The 15,121-nt window shown below is 47.9% G+C and overlaps 4 protein-coding genes; all 4 read right to left on the bottom strand.

Moving 5' to 3' along the window:
- Positions 1–1,099: 1,099 nt before the first annotated feature.
- FFUJ_07661 (related to regulatory protein alcR) lies at positions 1,100–4,033 on the bottom strand (the record flags this gene model as incomplete). XM_023577938.1 has 3 exons in its annotated part: positions 1,100–1,138; positions 1,185–3,787; positions 3,883–4,033. 3 exons carry the CDS (start codon positions 4,031–4,033, stop codon positions 1,100–1,102), a joined length of 2,793 nt encoding a protein of 930 aa, XP_023430921.1.
- A 4,469-nt stretch (positions 4,034–8,502) lies between these two features.
- On the bottom strand, positions 8,503–9,324 carry FFUJ_07660 (probable small nuclear ribonucleoprotein E; the record flags this gene model as incomplete). XM_023577937.1 has 5 exons in its annotated part: positions 8,503–8,558; positions 8,607–8,700; positions 8,750–8,812; positions 9,170–9,197; positions 9,275–9,324. The coding sequence occupies 5 exons, from the start codon at positions 9,322–9,324 to the stop codon at positions 8,503–8,505; spliced, it is 291 nt and encodes a 96-aa protein (XP_023430920.1).
- Positions 9,325–11,744: 2,420 nt separating this feature from the next.
- On the bottom strand, positions 11,745–12,353 carry FFUJ_07659 (related to the plant PR-1 class of pathogen related proteins; the record flags this gene model as incomplete). Its single annotated transcript, XM_023577936.1, has 1 exon — positions 11,745–12,353. The coding sequence occupies one exon, from the start codon at positions 12,351–12,353 to the stop codon at positions 11,745–11,747; it is 609 nt and encodes a 202-aa protein (XP_023430919.1).
- An 899-nt stretch (positions 12,354–13,252) lies between these two features.
- On the bottom strand, positions 13,253–13,473 carry FFUJ_07658 (uncharacterized protein; the record flags this gene model as incomplete). XM_023577935.1 has 2 exons in its annotated part: positions 13,253–13,297; positions 13,348–13,473. The coding sequence occupies 2 exons, from the start codon at positions 13,471–13,473 to the stop codon at positions 13,253–13,255; spliced, it is 171 nt and encodes a 56-aa protein (XP_023431450.1).
- Positions 13,474–15,121: the final 1,648 nt, after the last annotated feature.

Genomic DNA, 15,121 nt, shown 5'->3' with positions numbered 1-15,121 from the left:
CATCCCACTACAAGATTGGTATCTAATTAGTCGCCGCCATAGTGATATGTAATCTGTCAGTCCACGAGTGCCTATAAGACTGGAATAGATATGAGCAGACCAGCCGATATTGATAGGTGCGTCTGCAAGTGTACAACCCCTATACTGACCAGGTTGTAAGGCTCTCTCAGTTCTTCTTGACATTGAGGCAATTAGAGAGGTTAGGGCCGGCTGGAAGTCCAGTAAAGTCATGAATTGCCTCTAGTACTTTGAGAGCACAAGCACATAGAGACACCTCAGCGATCTCAAATTAAGAATACCACTGTTAATGCACTTTGGTTCTTAGTTTAGTCGAGGATTGGAGTCACTATACTTCAGGTATTGGCTGATCTATATATGATAATGAGAGTATATACGCCGTTCCTTAATAGAACATATCACTCCTCATCGAGTCACATGCCTCAGCAATATTGAAAAACGAAGTCCGTTGTCCGGAGTAACTTTACTTTGTATGAGGTCTCGTCTTATTTATTGATCGACAAGGGCACACAGGGCTCTTGAAGCTTTCGTGTCTCTCCGATTCAAGATGTGTGGTCAAGCAAGGCGAGCCAGTTCAGCCAATAGGAATATTAACTCGTCTGACGATATTCCATATCGGGAAACATGCTGCGTTACTGGGTCCTACGAACGTTGTTACATTGCATCTTGGGCCTTAGGTGATGCAAATTAAGGCAAGGCTGAGACAGCATGCGAGATGTCTGAGCTTAATACAACCTCAGGATTTCGTCATTTTAGTGCGCGTTTGAAGAAAAGAATCGTCCATCGAGGCCGGACCTAAGTATAGCACGGTTCGCATTAACGAGAACAACGTGGCCAGTTGTATCTACTCTTTGGAGCTCCCAAACGACGGTCACCACGAATAGACAACAATTCTTTAATCAGAATCACAGAACCTCCGAATGTAATGCTTCAAACAACTTGACATTGATGACATACAGGCACAGACTATACTGAACCTCCCTAGGTACATAAACGCCTCGTCAACGATAATGACTGTTTCGCTCCTGTGTTTTCCCATAAATACATGTACAGTATGGACTTCGTTCGTTCGTTTCGCTGATTATGCTGATTCTCTCCCAATATCCAGATCCATTAAACGCTCGTCAAATTAGTACACAAAAAGACATGTCTGCCAGACTTTACACCATAACCGGCTCGACAGATGAAATGGGCATATGTGACATGGTCGTTGGGATCATATAAGGTCCCAATGCCGAAGACAAGATGCTAGCAATATTGCGAGCCATATCCGACTTCTTGCCCAGGCACCAGAGCGCCTTGGTGCAGTCCTCGCATCGACGGACCAGGTTCATGACGCCAGGAGCCTCGAGTGGCGCATGTTCATGTCGCACATTCTCCTCGACTTCAGTGAGGAGGAGAATGGCCGCCTTGGTGAATGCCCTGATGAGAATCATGGTCCAAGGCTCTGTCAGGATAGAGCCCTCAACAACTGCGAAATGCAGGTCCGAGATACCCGTGCCAGGAACATCACCGGCTCGAGGGCGTGTCGAAACTCGTGCGAGGTCCGACAAAATAGCTGCGCTATCTCTTCGTAGTGAAACAACTACGTTGGCTGCCTGTCGCACTTGAGTCGAGTAATCCAAACCCAACTTATTTTCATCCACAAGCTCAATCAGATCCGCGAGTAGGAGAGCAGCACAATGGAAATGAGCCACCACACACACAAACCAGCTCTGAATGAGTGTTGGGACACTGTCGTATTGCTCGACCAGATCCCTGAAGAAGGCACCGTAGCTCACGTTCCAGTGCTTGTACACAGCCATGGCATTGGAAATGACCTTCTCGACAGGTTCGCCTCGGTATCGACTTCTGACTGTGTTCTGGAGGTACGAGACATGTCGGAAGAGAATGACCTTGATCGGAGCTGCAGTGACGACACCCTTGGATGCAGCATCGTACGAACAGGGCCAACGAAGAACACCCTCCTTGTTTTCGCGGACAAATAATTCTGCCCACCATCTGGCGTCCTGCGGTCGATACTCAATATTGTAGGATTCGTGTTCTGGATGGTCGGGATAAGTCGGGTCATGGTGGCACTCCTCATCTGAAACCACCACAGGCCGGCCGTTCATGGACGAAGATACGGTGTCGAACATGACTGTCATCCAGTAGACAAGACCAATAGTACCCTTGTCCTCCTCACTTAGAGACTCCGCAGATGTAGCCTTCTCCAAGCCCAAAGAACTTCCACTAGCATCCAACACGCCTGTTTCGCGAGCTTCGTACTGAAACTTGAGAGCATGCATCTTTCTTGCTGCTCGCTCCATAAATACTGGCGGTCCTTCTGCGGCAATAATTTCGCTGAGCTGAGATGCAATCGACCCCTCACCCGAAGCGATGGGACTATCGCTGAAGTTGCCCATGCCAAACGGCATATCGTTGTTGTTATCCTCCTCATCCCTCGGCTTCTGTGCTAGTCCCATGATCAAGTCAGCACAAACCACACGGAAACATTCCATATCTGAGCAGTCCTGCAAGGCCCGCTTGGCCTGGGCCCAAAAAGTCCTTTGAAGTGTGCGGTCGAAGTCCTCGTTAATATCGTCAAACTCCGATCGCATGCTGTCCATTTGCGTCAAGTTCTGGGGAAACCTGTCTCGTTCACGTTGACTGCCTTGCGCCCATTGGGTAGCAAATGCCATGATAGCCAAGTGCAAAGCCTTTGAAGCAGCTCGGTCCTCCGATTTACTGAGTCGGATCAGTTTCGTATTTTGTGCTTGCTTGTCGAGCTGAATAACACGTCGGTAAATTCTATTGTCTTGCTGTTTTGGCTGACCAACGCTGAGACCCTCAAAATGAGATGCCAGCCAACTCACACCGTTGTTGGATGGCCGAGTGATGGTATTGGGTTTATAGGGACATGTCTCCTCTGACAGCCAGCAAGACAGGGCGTGCTCCAAAACATCATGGTATATCCTCATTAAGTTATCCGAGATCAGGTTGTTGTTTGTCTTGGTCATCATATTGTGTGTCACTGAGAATGGCGAAATGGAAGTGCTGTAGCTTCTTGCTATACTTTCTGGGTAGTGGCGCACACTGAGAGACCGAGAAGAGATGTCGCTTTCGTATGAGTTGGAACCAGAAGGTGAGGGTTGGAACGGAACATCGCTGCCAACTGAATGAGTTTGGAAGAGAGGCCAGCCATTATCTCCATTCTCCTCCTCCGCAGTTTGATGTCGTGAATGCAATCCTTGACCGGAAAGATCTGTGGAAGGTGTAAGATCCATGGGATGTGGGTGTGCTGGTGTCGAATGAGGTTCGAGACTCTGCAGGACACTGTTATGAAGGCCAGCATCAAAAGCAGTCGGATCGAAGACGCCGTTCACAGGCATGGTATCGAAAGTTGTGTGAGGAAAAGCAGAGAAGTTGGCGAACCCAGTTGTATCCATTGGCCCCCAGCATGACAAGTCGTGTGCCGTGGGAGGTGCCTGCAACATATCCAGCAAGGCGGTTGCATTAACATCAAGCGTTTGGTTCGTTGGTAGAGGGGCTTGAGTCGGCGAAGGTCCTGATTGCTGCTGCTGAGGGCGCGGACGTTGACGCTTGGCCTTTGTGCGCGATTGATCGGGGACGCGGCGAGGTGCGCCATTCTGAGCAGGTACTTCGTTGTTGATATTTGAGCTTGTGGCAGCAGGGCCAGTCTGTAGTTGAGCGCGAACCCAGTGGAAGGTGCATTGTTTGCGAGTACGAAGGCAGTATGAACATCGTAGAGCTCTGGAATCAATCTCATCTGTGGTTTCATTGGCCCCTCGGTTAGCGTCGTCGAAGTCGGGAAAAAGGCGCGGGAGGGGGAGGAGGAGGATTGGGGAGAGCAAACCAACTCACCAAGATGCTCCTCAGCAAGAGAGGTACCGCTTGTGCTGTCACCACCGTTTCGAAGCCTCTCCGAGTTTCTCTGAATATCCCATAGCGAAGGCGCATCGCATGCCCGCTTGGCTTTGCGACACTGGTCGCACGAACGGTTCTGGCGTCTCATTGTGAGTGAAGGCGAGTTAAAATGCGATGAGTGGCCGCGGGGGCCCGGGTCCGAAGGATCGGAGGTTCAGAGTCACGTCGCGACAAACGTATAGCGACGAATATATCGTGAAATAGGCGAATAACTTGTTGGATATAGCAAAAGATTAAACCAAAATGAAGAATATTTGCTTTAGGATGAATGTTAGTGGGAGGTTATGAGATTGAGATGAGACTGAGGTGGAAAGAAGCTTGGGGAATGGGCCCAAAAATGGACCTACCTGCCCTGATGAATGAGATTTGCCGCGAAGCCCCGCGCTGATGCTGATGCTTGTGCTGATGCTTGGGGCGTGCTGTGCTGGGCTGGGATGGGGCTGCTTAGCACTGAGTTCCAGCCCAGTCATCGGGGCCAAGGTCAGGCCGGGCATTAGACCGGAACCCGACAGGACCAATCCTAGAGGAATGTCCATTACCAGCTCAATTCAGTGGAATGCGCTTTACAGCGGACCGTCAACACCTCTGGAGCCACTAGAGTGCTGACCTGGTAGCACATCTTATGCCTGGATAGGCCCTGAAGTGTTAAGGACAGTGGTCAGGCTCCGCTTTTCCGAACGAGGTTTCATTCTCCCCGCACCAGACTAAGCCATTTAAGCTCTAGATCGTTGAGAACGGCCATTCGACCTGGGATCACCCTCGGATGCGAAAATGACACGGCACCTGCAGCAAGCAGCAGTCGCTCATTTCTTCAAGGAACTCTTCTAGAGTCAAGGTCTCCCGGGGGAAATCATTCCAACACGCCAAGGGTATATCAAAATATGCCGTGGTACATAACTGCTTTTCGCTGACTCGTAGCCTTTGACTCGAGAGCAAAAAAACCCTGTCTCGACCTGCAACTATTCCCGTTTTCTGGGACACAGCACTCACCTCGGCGCCGTAGTGGTAGCCCTAGCCAACCAAAAGTTCAGTGCCATACCGTACCTACCTCCCGGAACCTTCGGAATAGGATCCGTCCTCATTCTTGAGTGCTCAACGCTCGAACACAACCAGAAACGGCTGGAAGGATAACTCCGCCTTGGGGGATCTTCCAACCCATGAAGCTGGTCTATTCCTCTTTGGGATCTAGTTGCTGCTCTTTGTCCCAGTAGCCAAGTCCATCTGGGCCCACAGGATTCAGCTAAAGAGAAAGGGGTGGGAGCCGAGACTGTGCTTGAGCTTTACTACTAACTAGACTACCTATTTACGAAGGCAAATGGGCAAAGGAAGCGTTAGCTCAAGATCGATCGGGATAGGGGAGGCTTGGGAGTTGTCCATTTGAACCTCATGTTGGCCAATCTCGTCAATTCGATGTTGTCCATCAAGAGGACCCTTTGTTCTCTACCCCGGACCAACAATCAGAGTTAAAGATATTTTACCAGGTTGTCACAGAAAAAAAGCAAAACTACAAAATAGCAACAACCAACCTCTAGACTCCCTGTCCATAACCATCCGCAAGGGGATTCGCTTTTGCATGTCGCGTGCGACTCAACAACCAATCGCTCAAGACCTTTAGCAACCCTGGTATGACCTAAACATTCGATAAGCCCCAACCAAGCAGGGATCAACTTTTTTTTCGATCCCAGCAAAATATGGAACTCTCGTCCTCCTGCTTTCCATCGCTAAACCATTTGCTTGCAACGCGTTATGCATCCATAAACCAACCCTCTAGGCTCCCAAGTAAAAAGCCCAGAGTGCAACACTCCACACACCGGTTCCCCGACTCCTCTTTCAAGGTTGCCAGAATCTTCACGCCCGCTCGCCTATCGTGTAGCCCAGGCCCTAACATATGTAGGTTATTACCGTTATTACAGATCTTGGACGACAGTGCTGGACTTTTATTCAAGTTGTGGTGCTTCAGCCGCGGATTTCCCGTTTCAGTTAGCGCGGCGATCCACTGTTAATGATGGGCCTGTAGAGCCTCACCAACTTCAACTTCGATGCCAGAGGTCTTGAAAACAAACGACACAAGGAGTGCAATATATGACACTAGCTCAACGCTTCCTACTGTATTGTACCAGACGAAATACAGTGCCCCAGGCTTTTCTATAACTCATGTAACAGGGGTATGGCAAGCCAGCTTCACTTCGTACATGTGGCCACGAGCAGAGAGCACTATCAGTCTTTCAGCATGCCCTTCACAGACCTATGCATGCATAATACTGGCGATATCCCATCACAGTCTGTGGCAAGCTTAATCAAGTAATGCCAAATTAGATGCTTGCGTAAATGTTTGAACGATTGCAAGCCTAGGGTTAGCCCAACTCCAGCCAAGTTTAGACGATCATGAGACTAGCATACACTCAATCGACGCGACTACATTAGCTAAGTTACGTATAGATAGATCATCAGCCTCGAAGACACTGTATTTTCCAGGCAGTTGGTTTCCCAGTTCACCGCGCTTTCATTATCTAAACTCGATTCTATAACCCAACCCAATCGTGCTGAGTTACGGGTGCCAGGTTGACTCACGGCAACAACTGCACATTTTGAAAACGATACCAAGACTGCCTGATGGTGCTTTACTTTGGTTCTAGAATAATTCATGAATAACCATGTGCCGCACAACCCAACATCTATCCAATATTGCTTTAAGAATGAGGCTTTCCAAGTTGGGATCCACTCCCCACTGAAGATGCGGGGAAGAGAATCCGGGGTGCATATTGTTAAGGAATTCCACAGACGTCAATCATCTTCAACAAGCTCTTCCATGCCTCTAGCAATATGTAGAGTGCCCGAATCAAATGGGCTCAATGAAATTTCACTTGATTTTTGAGAAGTATTTTAATCTCAAATGCACATGGCATCCCACGGTAACAAAGGTCGCTTTGTCGCGAACCCCGAGAGGCCGTTACACAGGAACCCGATATCTATGGTCCAGACTCCCCTGGCCAAGATCTGGTAGTCGATATGAGGGGAAGGGCGCCTCCTGAGGCATAGAATCTGGTCTAGGCAAGCCTCATCTGATCATGATGAGGAGCTTCGGCTTCTTCTAGACTACCATCCTTTGCCAAAGTTTAAGTTCAATGTAACTGAATGGCTGGTCCAATAAACAGCGTTGCCATCTTTCTTGATCGGTGTGCGGTGTGTTTTGCACCGAGTCATTGCCTCACCAGTGTAGCTTTGGTGACATTCATTAGTGAGACGCTGCACTGGGTTGGCTTGAAAGGTACATTGCTAGGCAGTAGGTCTTGATAGGAAGCGGAGACCACAATTAACTACATGCTCGGTGAATCTATTGTTCTAGGTATAATTTAATGAAACAAAGGCGGCCCAGTTTACACAAGGCAGAGTACGATTGAGCATCAATCAACTGAAAACGCCCAGAATCCTTCCATTTGGGTCCGAGGCCACGGCCTTTGACATGTAGTGTGCCAGCTCCCAAGCCTCGCCCTTTGCAGTTGGTCACACTTTACGAAACTGTCATGCAGCCGCAACTGACACTTACACCAAAGCCGACATCCTATTGGTTTCGAATCATGCGACAATGGCGGGGAAGCTGAAGCTGCGCATATTACCCCTCTTTAAACAAGGATGACGGCTGATACCGTAGGACTGTTGCATGATTCCCTAACACCATCATCCTCATTCGGAACCAACAGTGTGATGACTGACCCATGTATGCATGAGGTGAGAGTGTCAAAGAAGAGAGGCTACGACCAACACCTTCTTCGTACCGTGGGGGGCAAGGGAAGGACGAGTTTGGAAATTGCCAGTCGGGGATTGTAATGTGACAGGGCTGGTGATGGAAACATACATCACGTTTGAGGCGTTACGAGAGCTACATGGATGAGCAGCTGCCTTTCGCAGTTGTTACGACATTGCAATAATCAACGCATATATGAGTTAAGAGTCCTTATAAGACCGATGAGACTGCGAGAAATTCATCAGGCTCTGATAGAAACAACAGCTCGGAGTAGCGTAATTTTGTCAAATGGTGTCGTCTCATCAGCTCGCATAGATCCAAGCTGGAGCACTGTAAGATATTTTTGAATGTAGACATATCAATCCTGTGTCATCGCCAAGTCCGTCAGGCTTCCATATCTACCTGAGAAGAATAAGAAGTGCCATTAATAAGGTGGAGTCAACGCATGTGCAGTTAGCATCGTTCACCAGATGATACCCATAACCGCTCCATCCAGGAATCCAAGACATCCTTGACACCCACCGTTCAAGAGGTGTGAATACCTTACAAAGCACCGTGTTTACCACGACGGAAAGGTGAAACGCGTATAATGTTTATTGGTCCACAAGTGTCCTTTTTGCAAGACAAACAATTCTATGGTCAGGCCAAGTCTTCTTTCTCCGCGCCATTCAACCCATTTGCAGTGGCATACTCAAGAGATACTGAGCGCCAAGACTAGAAAGTGCCTCGTTGGCTATCAATTCGGCCAGGCGGGTTTGGGTATTCGTTCTTGTTTCCACCGACTCCAAGTCCAGGTTCCATTACAAGGCTGTTCATTTCGAGACGTTTTGGATTAATGAGACGTTGTCTCCCTTCAACATGATTTGACCTGGGAGCTGTTAGTTGGCTTCAAAACTGGCAGATTCAAGGGACGTACCAAGAGGTCTCCTGGTCTCCTTCTCGTTAGTCTTAGTGACCTGCTTGACCTCCACGGCTTCATCGATGACTAGATTCATGAACTCGTCAAATCCCTGTCGATAGTCAGTAGTCATTCTTCAACACAGTTCGACATGTACTGACTCTGATTTTGCCCTCAATACGGATAGAGAGCTGCTCGTACAGCCAGATGCTAACTGTGGCGTGCTGCGATTGTTAGCAAAGTCCAAAGATATTTCCGAGTTCTTTCAGCTCGCCGTCGCGGACCCCGAAACACAAAATTATCATGACCCTCGGTTCCTTGTGGGGAAATGGAGTGCTATTGTTGTCTCCAGTCTGTTCACGAGGGTTCGGGACAGTGGTGTCCGACAAGGCAGCCCCGATTCAACCACAGCTGTCCCGAGAAACAATAGAGCAACAACCATCACATAAAGGCCATTAAGGTGTTCGGCTTTTGCGATATCGACATCGTCGGGCGCAGAATCGGTGCAATTTGTGTTTTCGAGGTCCACCCAGCGGTCAAGCGTAAAAGCGATCGGTAGCGCGCGTAGAGACAAGACTTACTTCTCGGAGAAGCTCGAAGATATACTTGCTATAGAACGATTAGAACAATGCCTCAAATATCCAGAAACCATGCGATCGCGTCGCAGAGGGGAGCTCAAGTCTTACATGGGAGGCAGCATAAGACGGCGACCACCGCCACCACCACGACCAGTCATTTTGTGAGGGGTAGCGCAAAGTATCGAGAAACTGGTTGAGGGTGCTCTTGCGCCGATGATCGAGGTTGGAATGGGAGGTAGAGAGGTTCGATTGTTTGATCACCGCGAGTCTGCCGTCGCAAGATCGAAGTGGAAGCTCTAAACACCAACCCAAAATCTCGGCGGAGGTGGGGTAATGTTTATCCGCGATATCAACGAGACTCCCGGGTAGGTAGGTCAACATGCAGGGAGACTGGCTTTCTGGCCGGATCATTTGACTATATCCTGCAGATTACTTTTGTCCTTGTGTTGATACCCAAATCAATATTTCTAGTATGTGTTCTGTTTAGATTAAATAGGGATTGGTTCTCTACTCAAGTCTTATTTTTTATTGCCTCTTACGTTACAAACACACATCACAGTGACTGAGGGAGAAGAAATAGATTTCAAGAGGATACTGGGGACCTACCAATTAATAAAACTGACATTGCTCTTTAGTATTAGTGTATTCAGTTCTGTATATGATTATCACCTGTGCTAGTCAAAAGAACTCGTAATTGGATCACAACGTACACAGAGAGTTATATCTTAAATACCTAGTACCTTAAAGAATAAGCCACCGAAGTATCATTTCACAAGAAACAACTGAAACAATCTTGCCATCTCCCGTATGGCCACTTGAAAGATGAGATGGTTGCCAGCTGCTCCCTTACCCAGGTACCTCATTTGACCCTTGATACAGATACTTCCATATTTGGATGGAGCAGGAGAGGCAAGCCCGTTGCAGAAAGAAGTCAGTCACTTAGGTCGGTTGGGCAATGACGGACTATTCTGGTCTATACTACCTGCTAAAATATACGGTGTCCCTATAAGCCAGTTGAGTATCGCAATGGAATGCATGCAAATTGAGTAGGAGGGGAGAAAGAGCGATACCTTACTGGTAGTGTTGACGAACCAGTATCCGGTCTCTGCTGGCCTCGACCTCAACCTACAAAACAACAGCACATTCGATACCAGAATTCTCATCATCATCTTGGTCATTCTTTCAAATCCGCTACATCGCTTCGCAACTCACTATCTACTATTCAAACATGAACTTCCACTTTGCAAAGCTCAGAGATCAACAGAGTCAATCTCTCTTCTTTCGACTCCCACGCGAACTACACGCTGAAATCATCACCCTCTGTGTCCCAGCATCTTGGCAAAGATTCATCAAGCACAACCAAGACGAACATCGGAAACCTTTGCGACTCATCAAAGCCGAACGGCGCCTGCCAGCACTGTTCAGCACGTGCCAGGAAATGTTAGAAAGGGCGCCGTACGATGTCTCGACCCAAGCATAGCTTGCGTGGGCCGCCTCTATACCTCCCTCTATCTCCTGCCATGGGGCATATACTATGGCTCCATGCATAAAGTTTGTATGGCCACGGGAGGTTCTAGGTTTTGGTCGTGTACAGAAAAGTGTCTCCAGAAAGGATTGCCGGCGAAAAGTTCGGGCAGTCATATTGAACCCCCAATTCCTAGAAAGCTATCGGTATAATTGACCACCTTTCATACTTGGAAGGGGGATTCTGAGGGCTAGTTGAACAATAGAGAGAGGACATAATTGGGCATGACAGCGTGTGGTTACAAAAGCGCTGGTATTAATAAAGCTCTGTGATACACATTTGGTGGATTCGAATCTGAGGTTTTGAGCAAGAGGTGGAGCAGACAAGTCAGGCCCTGTGAGAATGTGATTACCGTCAAAGTTGAAGTTGAGACCATTCACAACAGACATGATGGCTACCAGAAACTGTAAGGCAGATCGCCAAGAACCAAACCTCGAGGTATCATAAAAGAAGAGCTAAGAGATGCGATGAGAATGCTGTGATGCCCTTACCTACAACGATCTGCCCATCGTCGTTCGAGAACGCGAGTAGTACCTTGTTTCACAAATCATGTTGATAAATATAAGGATCAGTAAGAGATCAGTATCGACAAATGTAATCCACAGGCAGGCAAGTCAGTAATGAAGTAACCCAGCATGACTATCAATTGTTCACCTATGGTAAACAAGCCGCCTGCTCGAGGCAACGTGGTCATATCGTGGGGCTTCTTTCAGTGTTACAAAATGGATCCTCGAACCTGTGAACACGATATCAAGCAAATATAAATCTCTCGTAGCGAAACAAAGCATCTTGATAGATTTTGGTACACCATCAAGGCACAGTTTCATCATGGACGATGACGGAAAGAACACCATGAATAGATCGAGACACTACTAGCCAGCCAAAAGTGTATAGCACGAGATGGTACATATAAGATCAGAAACTATGTCACTCTGTAATGAGATAATGAGGATTGTCGCAAAGTTGTCAACATAGCTCATGCCCAGCATGAGTCCCGTCATTTATCAGATATCTCGTTCGCTTATTTAACGCTGGAAATTCAACATGGCATGTCTATACAAAAACAAGCATATACCCAATAAATAAAGCCAGAGCGAGCCCAAGACCAGGTCTTGTACTGAATGCACCGCCCTCCTCCTTTGAAACCTCCTCCTTGAACTGGCCTTCGACATTACCCCTGGGCCAGTACTCACAAACGAGAAACCAGCCTCGTTCGCCGCAAAGCTTTCTTCCGCATCCAACAGTCGTAGTGTCCTTCCACACAAGCTGCGTGAAGTGTCCCGTCTTCTTGCTAAACTTGGCCTTGTCGAAATTGTACTCATCTCGCTCATCACCCCAAGCTTCGATGCTTGCGGTCACATTGGGATAACCTATAGCCAGGTTCTCACCATAGGGTCCACCAGAATGCTCAAAGTCGCAGTCATCATTGTCATCGAGGTAGTCTGTTGCGAACTCCTCGAGTGTTTTGTTCCAATTTAGTGCTGTTGCGTTGTGTTCTTGGCGATAGAAGTTGGTGCTGTTGAGGACGGCTGATGTGAAGGATTTGCCTTCCTTGTATTCAGGCTCATTGGAGGGGATGGATACTGGAGCTGTGATTGTGACATCTGCAGCGAGACTTGGGCCGACGAGGAGGGCGGTAAGGGGAAATAAGAGGTTCTTCATGGTTGTGTGAGACGTGAGCTGGTGGTACGGTATGGGTCGTGTAAGTGGTGTCACAAGAACAAGTAGCCCGCCTCCTTGAAGCTATTTAGACACGAGGCAAAAAAGGCAAACGATACGAATCACAAGCATTGTCCCAGAAAAGTCTAATCACAAAGAAACAAAAGGATGATTGAAAATTTAACTCTATTCTTTGTCCTCTCAGCCTGATTTACCATCATCTTGGCCTTGGAACAGGCCTATGACGTATGCATTTTACCGCCAATAGCTGTACAGCACATGGCTCAGCTAACCCTAGGTAATCTTGATTGATGACGGGGGACAAGGCTGGGCAAATGCTGGCCATATGTGAGATGAGATATAAACTGAAGCTATTCAGCAGCTGTATTTAGAGACGTGTGTAGACGATGTGAAACTTTTAGTGGAGGTTCAACCGTCAGTCCTTAGCATCCGTAGGCTATGCAAGACCTCGATTGACTTGAGACGGTGTCGAACTGGAGGGGTGTCCGTTTCTCGATCCCCCACCATCAGCTTGAGAAGGATGGCAATTGGCGCTTAATCAAACAATTAGTGATTGACTGACCTGTTCAGGTCAACATTTGCTGTCATGTTTATCTCTTGTCAATTGATCACAGTGCTTACTTGAACCCCCACGCTATTACTACTCAAAATCCGCGGTCGTTGACGTGCATAGCCGATTCCATGGAGGTTCAGAGCATCACAGCAACCGATCCAAGCCATGACAGGTTCCCATCCGATAATAGGCAAAGGCAAAAGAGAGTGTGACTCACCGGACGATTAGTCCGAGAGAGGTTCGGCTGAATCTACCGTACCATACCGACCGTACCGTACAGTACTACAGTATCATATCGTATCGTATCGCATGGCATGCGCATTATACCTTACCGTAGCCGAGTCGACATTCTAATTCTGTTGCCTTGTCTGTCCTGTCCAGTTCAGTCCCACTCCTGCGCGTACTCGTCGACTAATAACGCACTCGTGCGGATTCTAGTGGCCCCTTCTCATCGCAGCCGAGTTCTAGATCCCACCGTGAAAGTGGGCTATCGAAACGGTAGCAAGAATCAGTCCGGTTCTCAAACGTGTATGGCCGATGACCGGTCATGGTTGAGCGATTAATTCTACAACGAGTCCCTGTGTAACCACAAACGAGTTCATGAATGGCTGAGAATAGTTCGTTGAAACATGAACTCCAGTCTAAGCATAAACGCCTTCTCTCAAGAGGCAAATAGACACAAGTGCCGGTCTTCTTGCCGTACGTAGACAACCAGTTTATTGCAACCCCAAACATCGTCTCGTACGTCAAGTCGCATCGCAGATCGTCGTTAACAGAAATTATTAAGCAACCATAACAAGAATATAGCAACAAAGGCAAAAGGCAAAAAAGCTCCGACCGACGCTGCGGCAATTGTGAGATGGTTCCTCTAAACCGCTAATGTGATTGTTTGTTCGCCTGTCATGCCACTATACCACCCAAAAAGACATAGCGATATCCACCCCCAAAGAAAACAGGAGGGAAAAAAGGTATTAAACAAGACGTGATTCGCTCAGAGTTGTTCAGGACCCTGCTGATCATCTCGACGTAGGCTGTAGATCTCTGAGCCAAAGGACTTTGTCCGAGTTTGGGCATTCGCACGCTTGGAAAACCAAGTTTTTTTTACTTGCCTTTCTTGTTATTCTAGTTAGCCAACTTCGTGAGCGCCACCATCGCCACTGAACTGAACAAACAGCCAACAATCAGTTGATGTGATGATGACCTACAGAACAAGCAGTGGGACCAGTTCAACCAGAGAGGAATGCATAGCCGCTCCCTGGGATATACTGGGGCGCAAGCCAAGTTAGTTGACTGCTTGCTGGCTGTAACATTACGTACAGTACGTAGGCAGATGAAACATAACATTATGTATGTATGTTGCATTGTCGAATGTGATAAGATTCTTGCTGCAGGATTGTCTTCCGGGCCGAAGATTAACCATGCAATTCCAGATGCTGAGGTACCATTGGATTACACCTTTGGCCACATGGCTGAGATGGTCTTCGGCCACGATACCCTCTAACCGCCGATTCTAACCACTACGGACGGAACTTTTCCGCTGGCGGGCCTAACCCCAGACTTGGCTGGTTTGTCTGTGCTGAGCTAACAAACGAGCCGTACTATGGTTAAACTATTCGTGATAGATCCAAAAGTGATCTTTGACTTCTCTCACAGATAGCTATCTGCCGCGGCGCAAAGGTCAAGATTCCCCTTGAATTGCAGGGTCATCAAGTCTGTACTGGTAAAAATAACTCACAGGGACTTGAATTGGATCACCATCCAACTTCCTGGTCAGGAAAACGCCACAGGCCCGCCGTTCGTGGGCAAACTCAAAATATCTCATGTGTGTGCCAGCCCCTGCGTCTTCCCGAGGTCCTTGTACGGACGGATGTACAGCACCAAACAAGTTCTTGAATGGGTGCTTTCGATTCCATGACTTGAGAGGACTCCCATAATGCAGCTAAACTGAATCAGACTATGCCTCGCTCCATCCAATCCGACAATCTTTGCGACTCGTTGGCTCGCTGCTCTTCAACAGGCATTATTACCATTGAAATGTTCTTTTAGCTTACCGACCCCATGGCATTCGTTAGTCTGAGTGTTTAGCGTAGACACTGTCTGTGAACTTCACTAAACCAGTTCGAGGTATTCCTCGCCACAAGGAAGAATCAAAGTCAGCTTCTGGATCTCTAGAATGTTAACATCACAGCTTCGCCTA

This window comes from Fusarium fujikuroi, chromosome FFUJ_chr05 (genome assembly GCF_900079805.1).
Source record: "Fusarium fujikuroi IMI 58289 draft genome, chromosome FFUJ_chr05".
Lineage (NCBI taxonomy): Eukaryota > Fungi > Ascomycota > Sordariomycetes > Hypocreales > Nectriaceae > Fusarium > Fusarium fujikuroi.
This window is presented reverse-complemented; position numbering and strand designations above follow the sequence as displayed.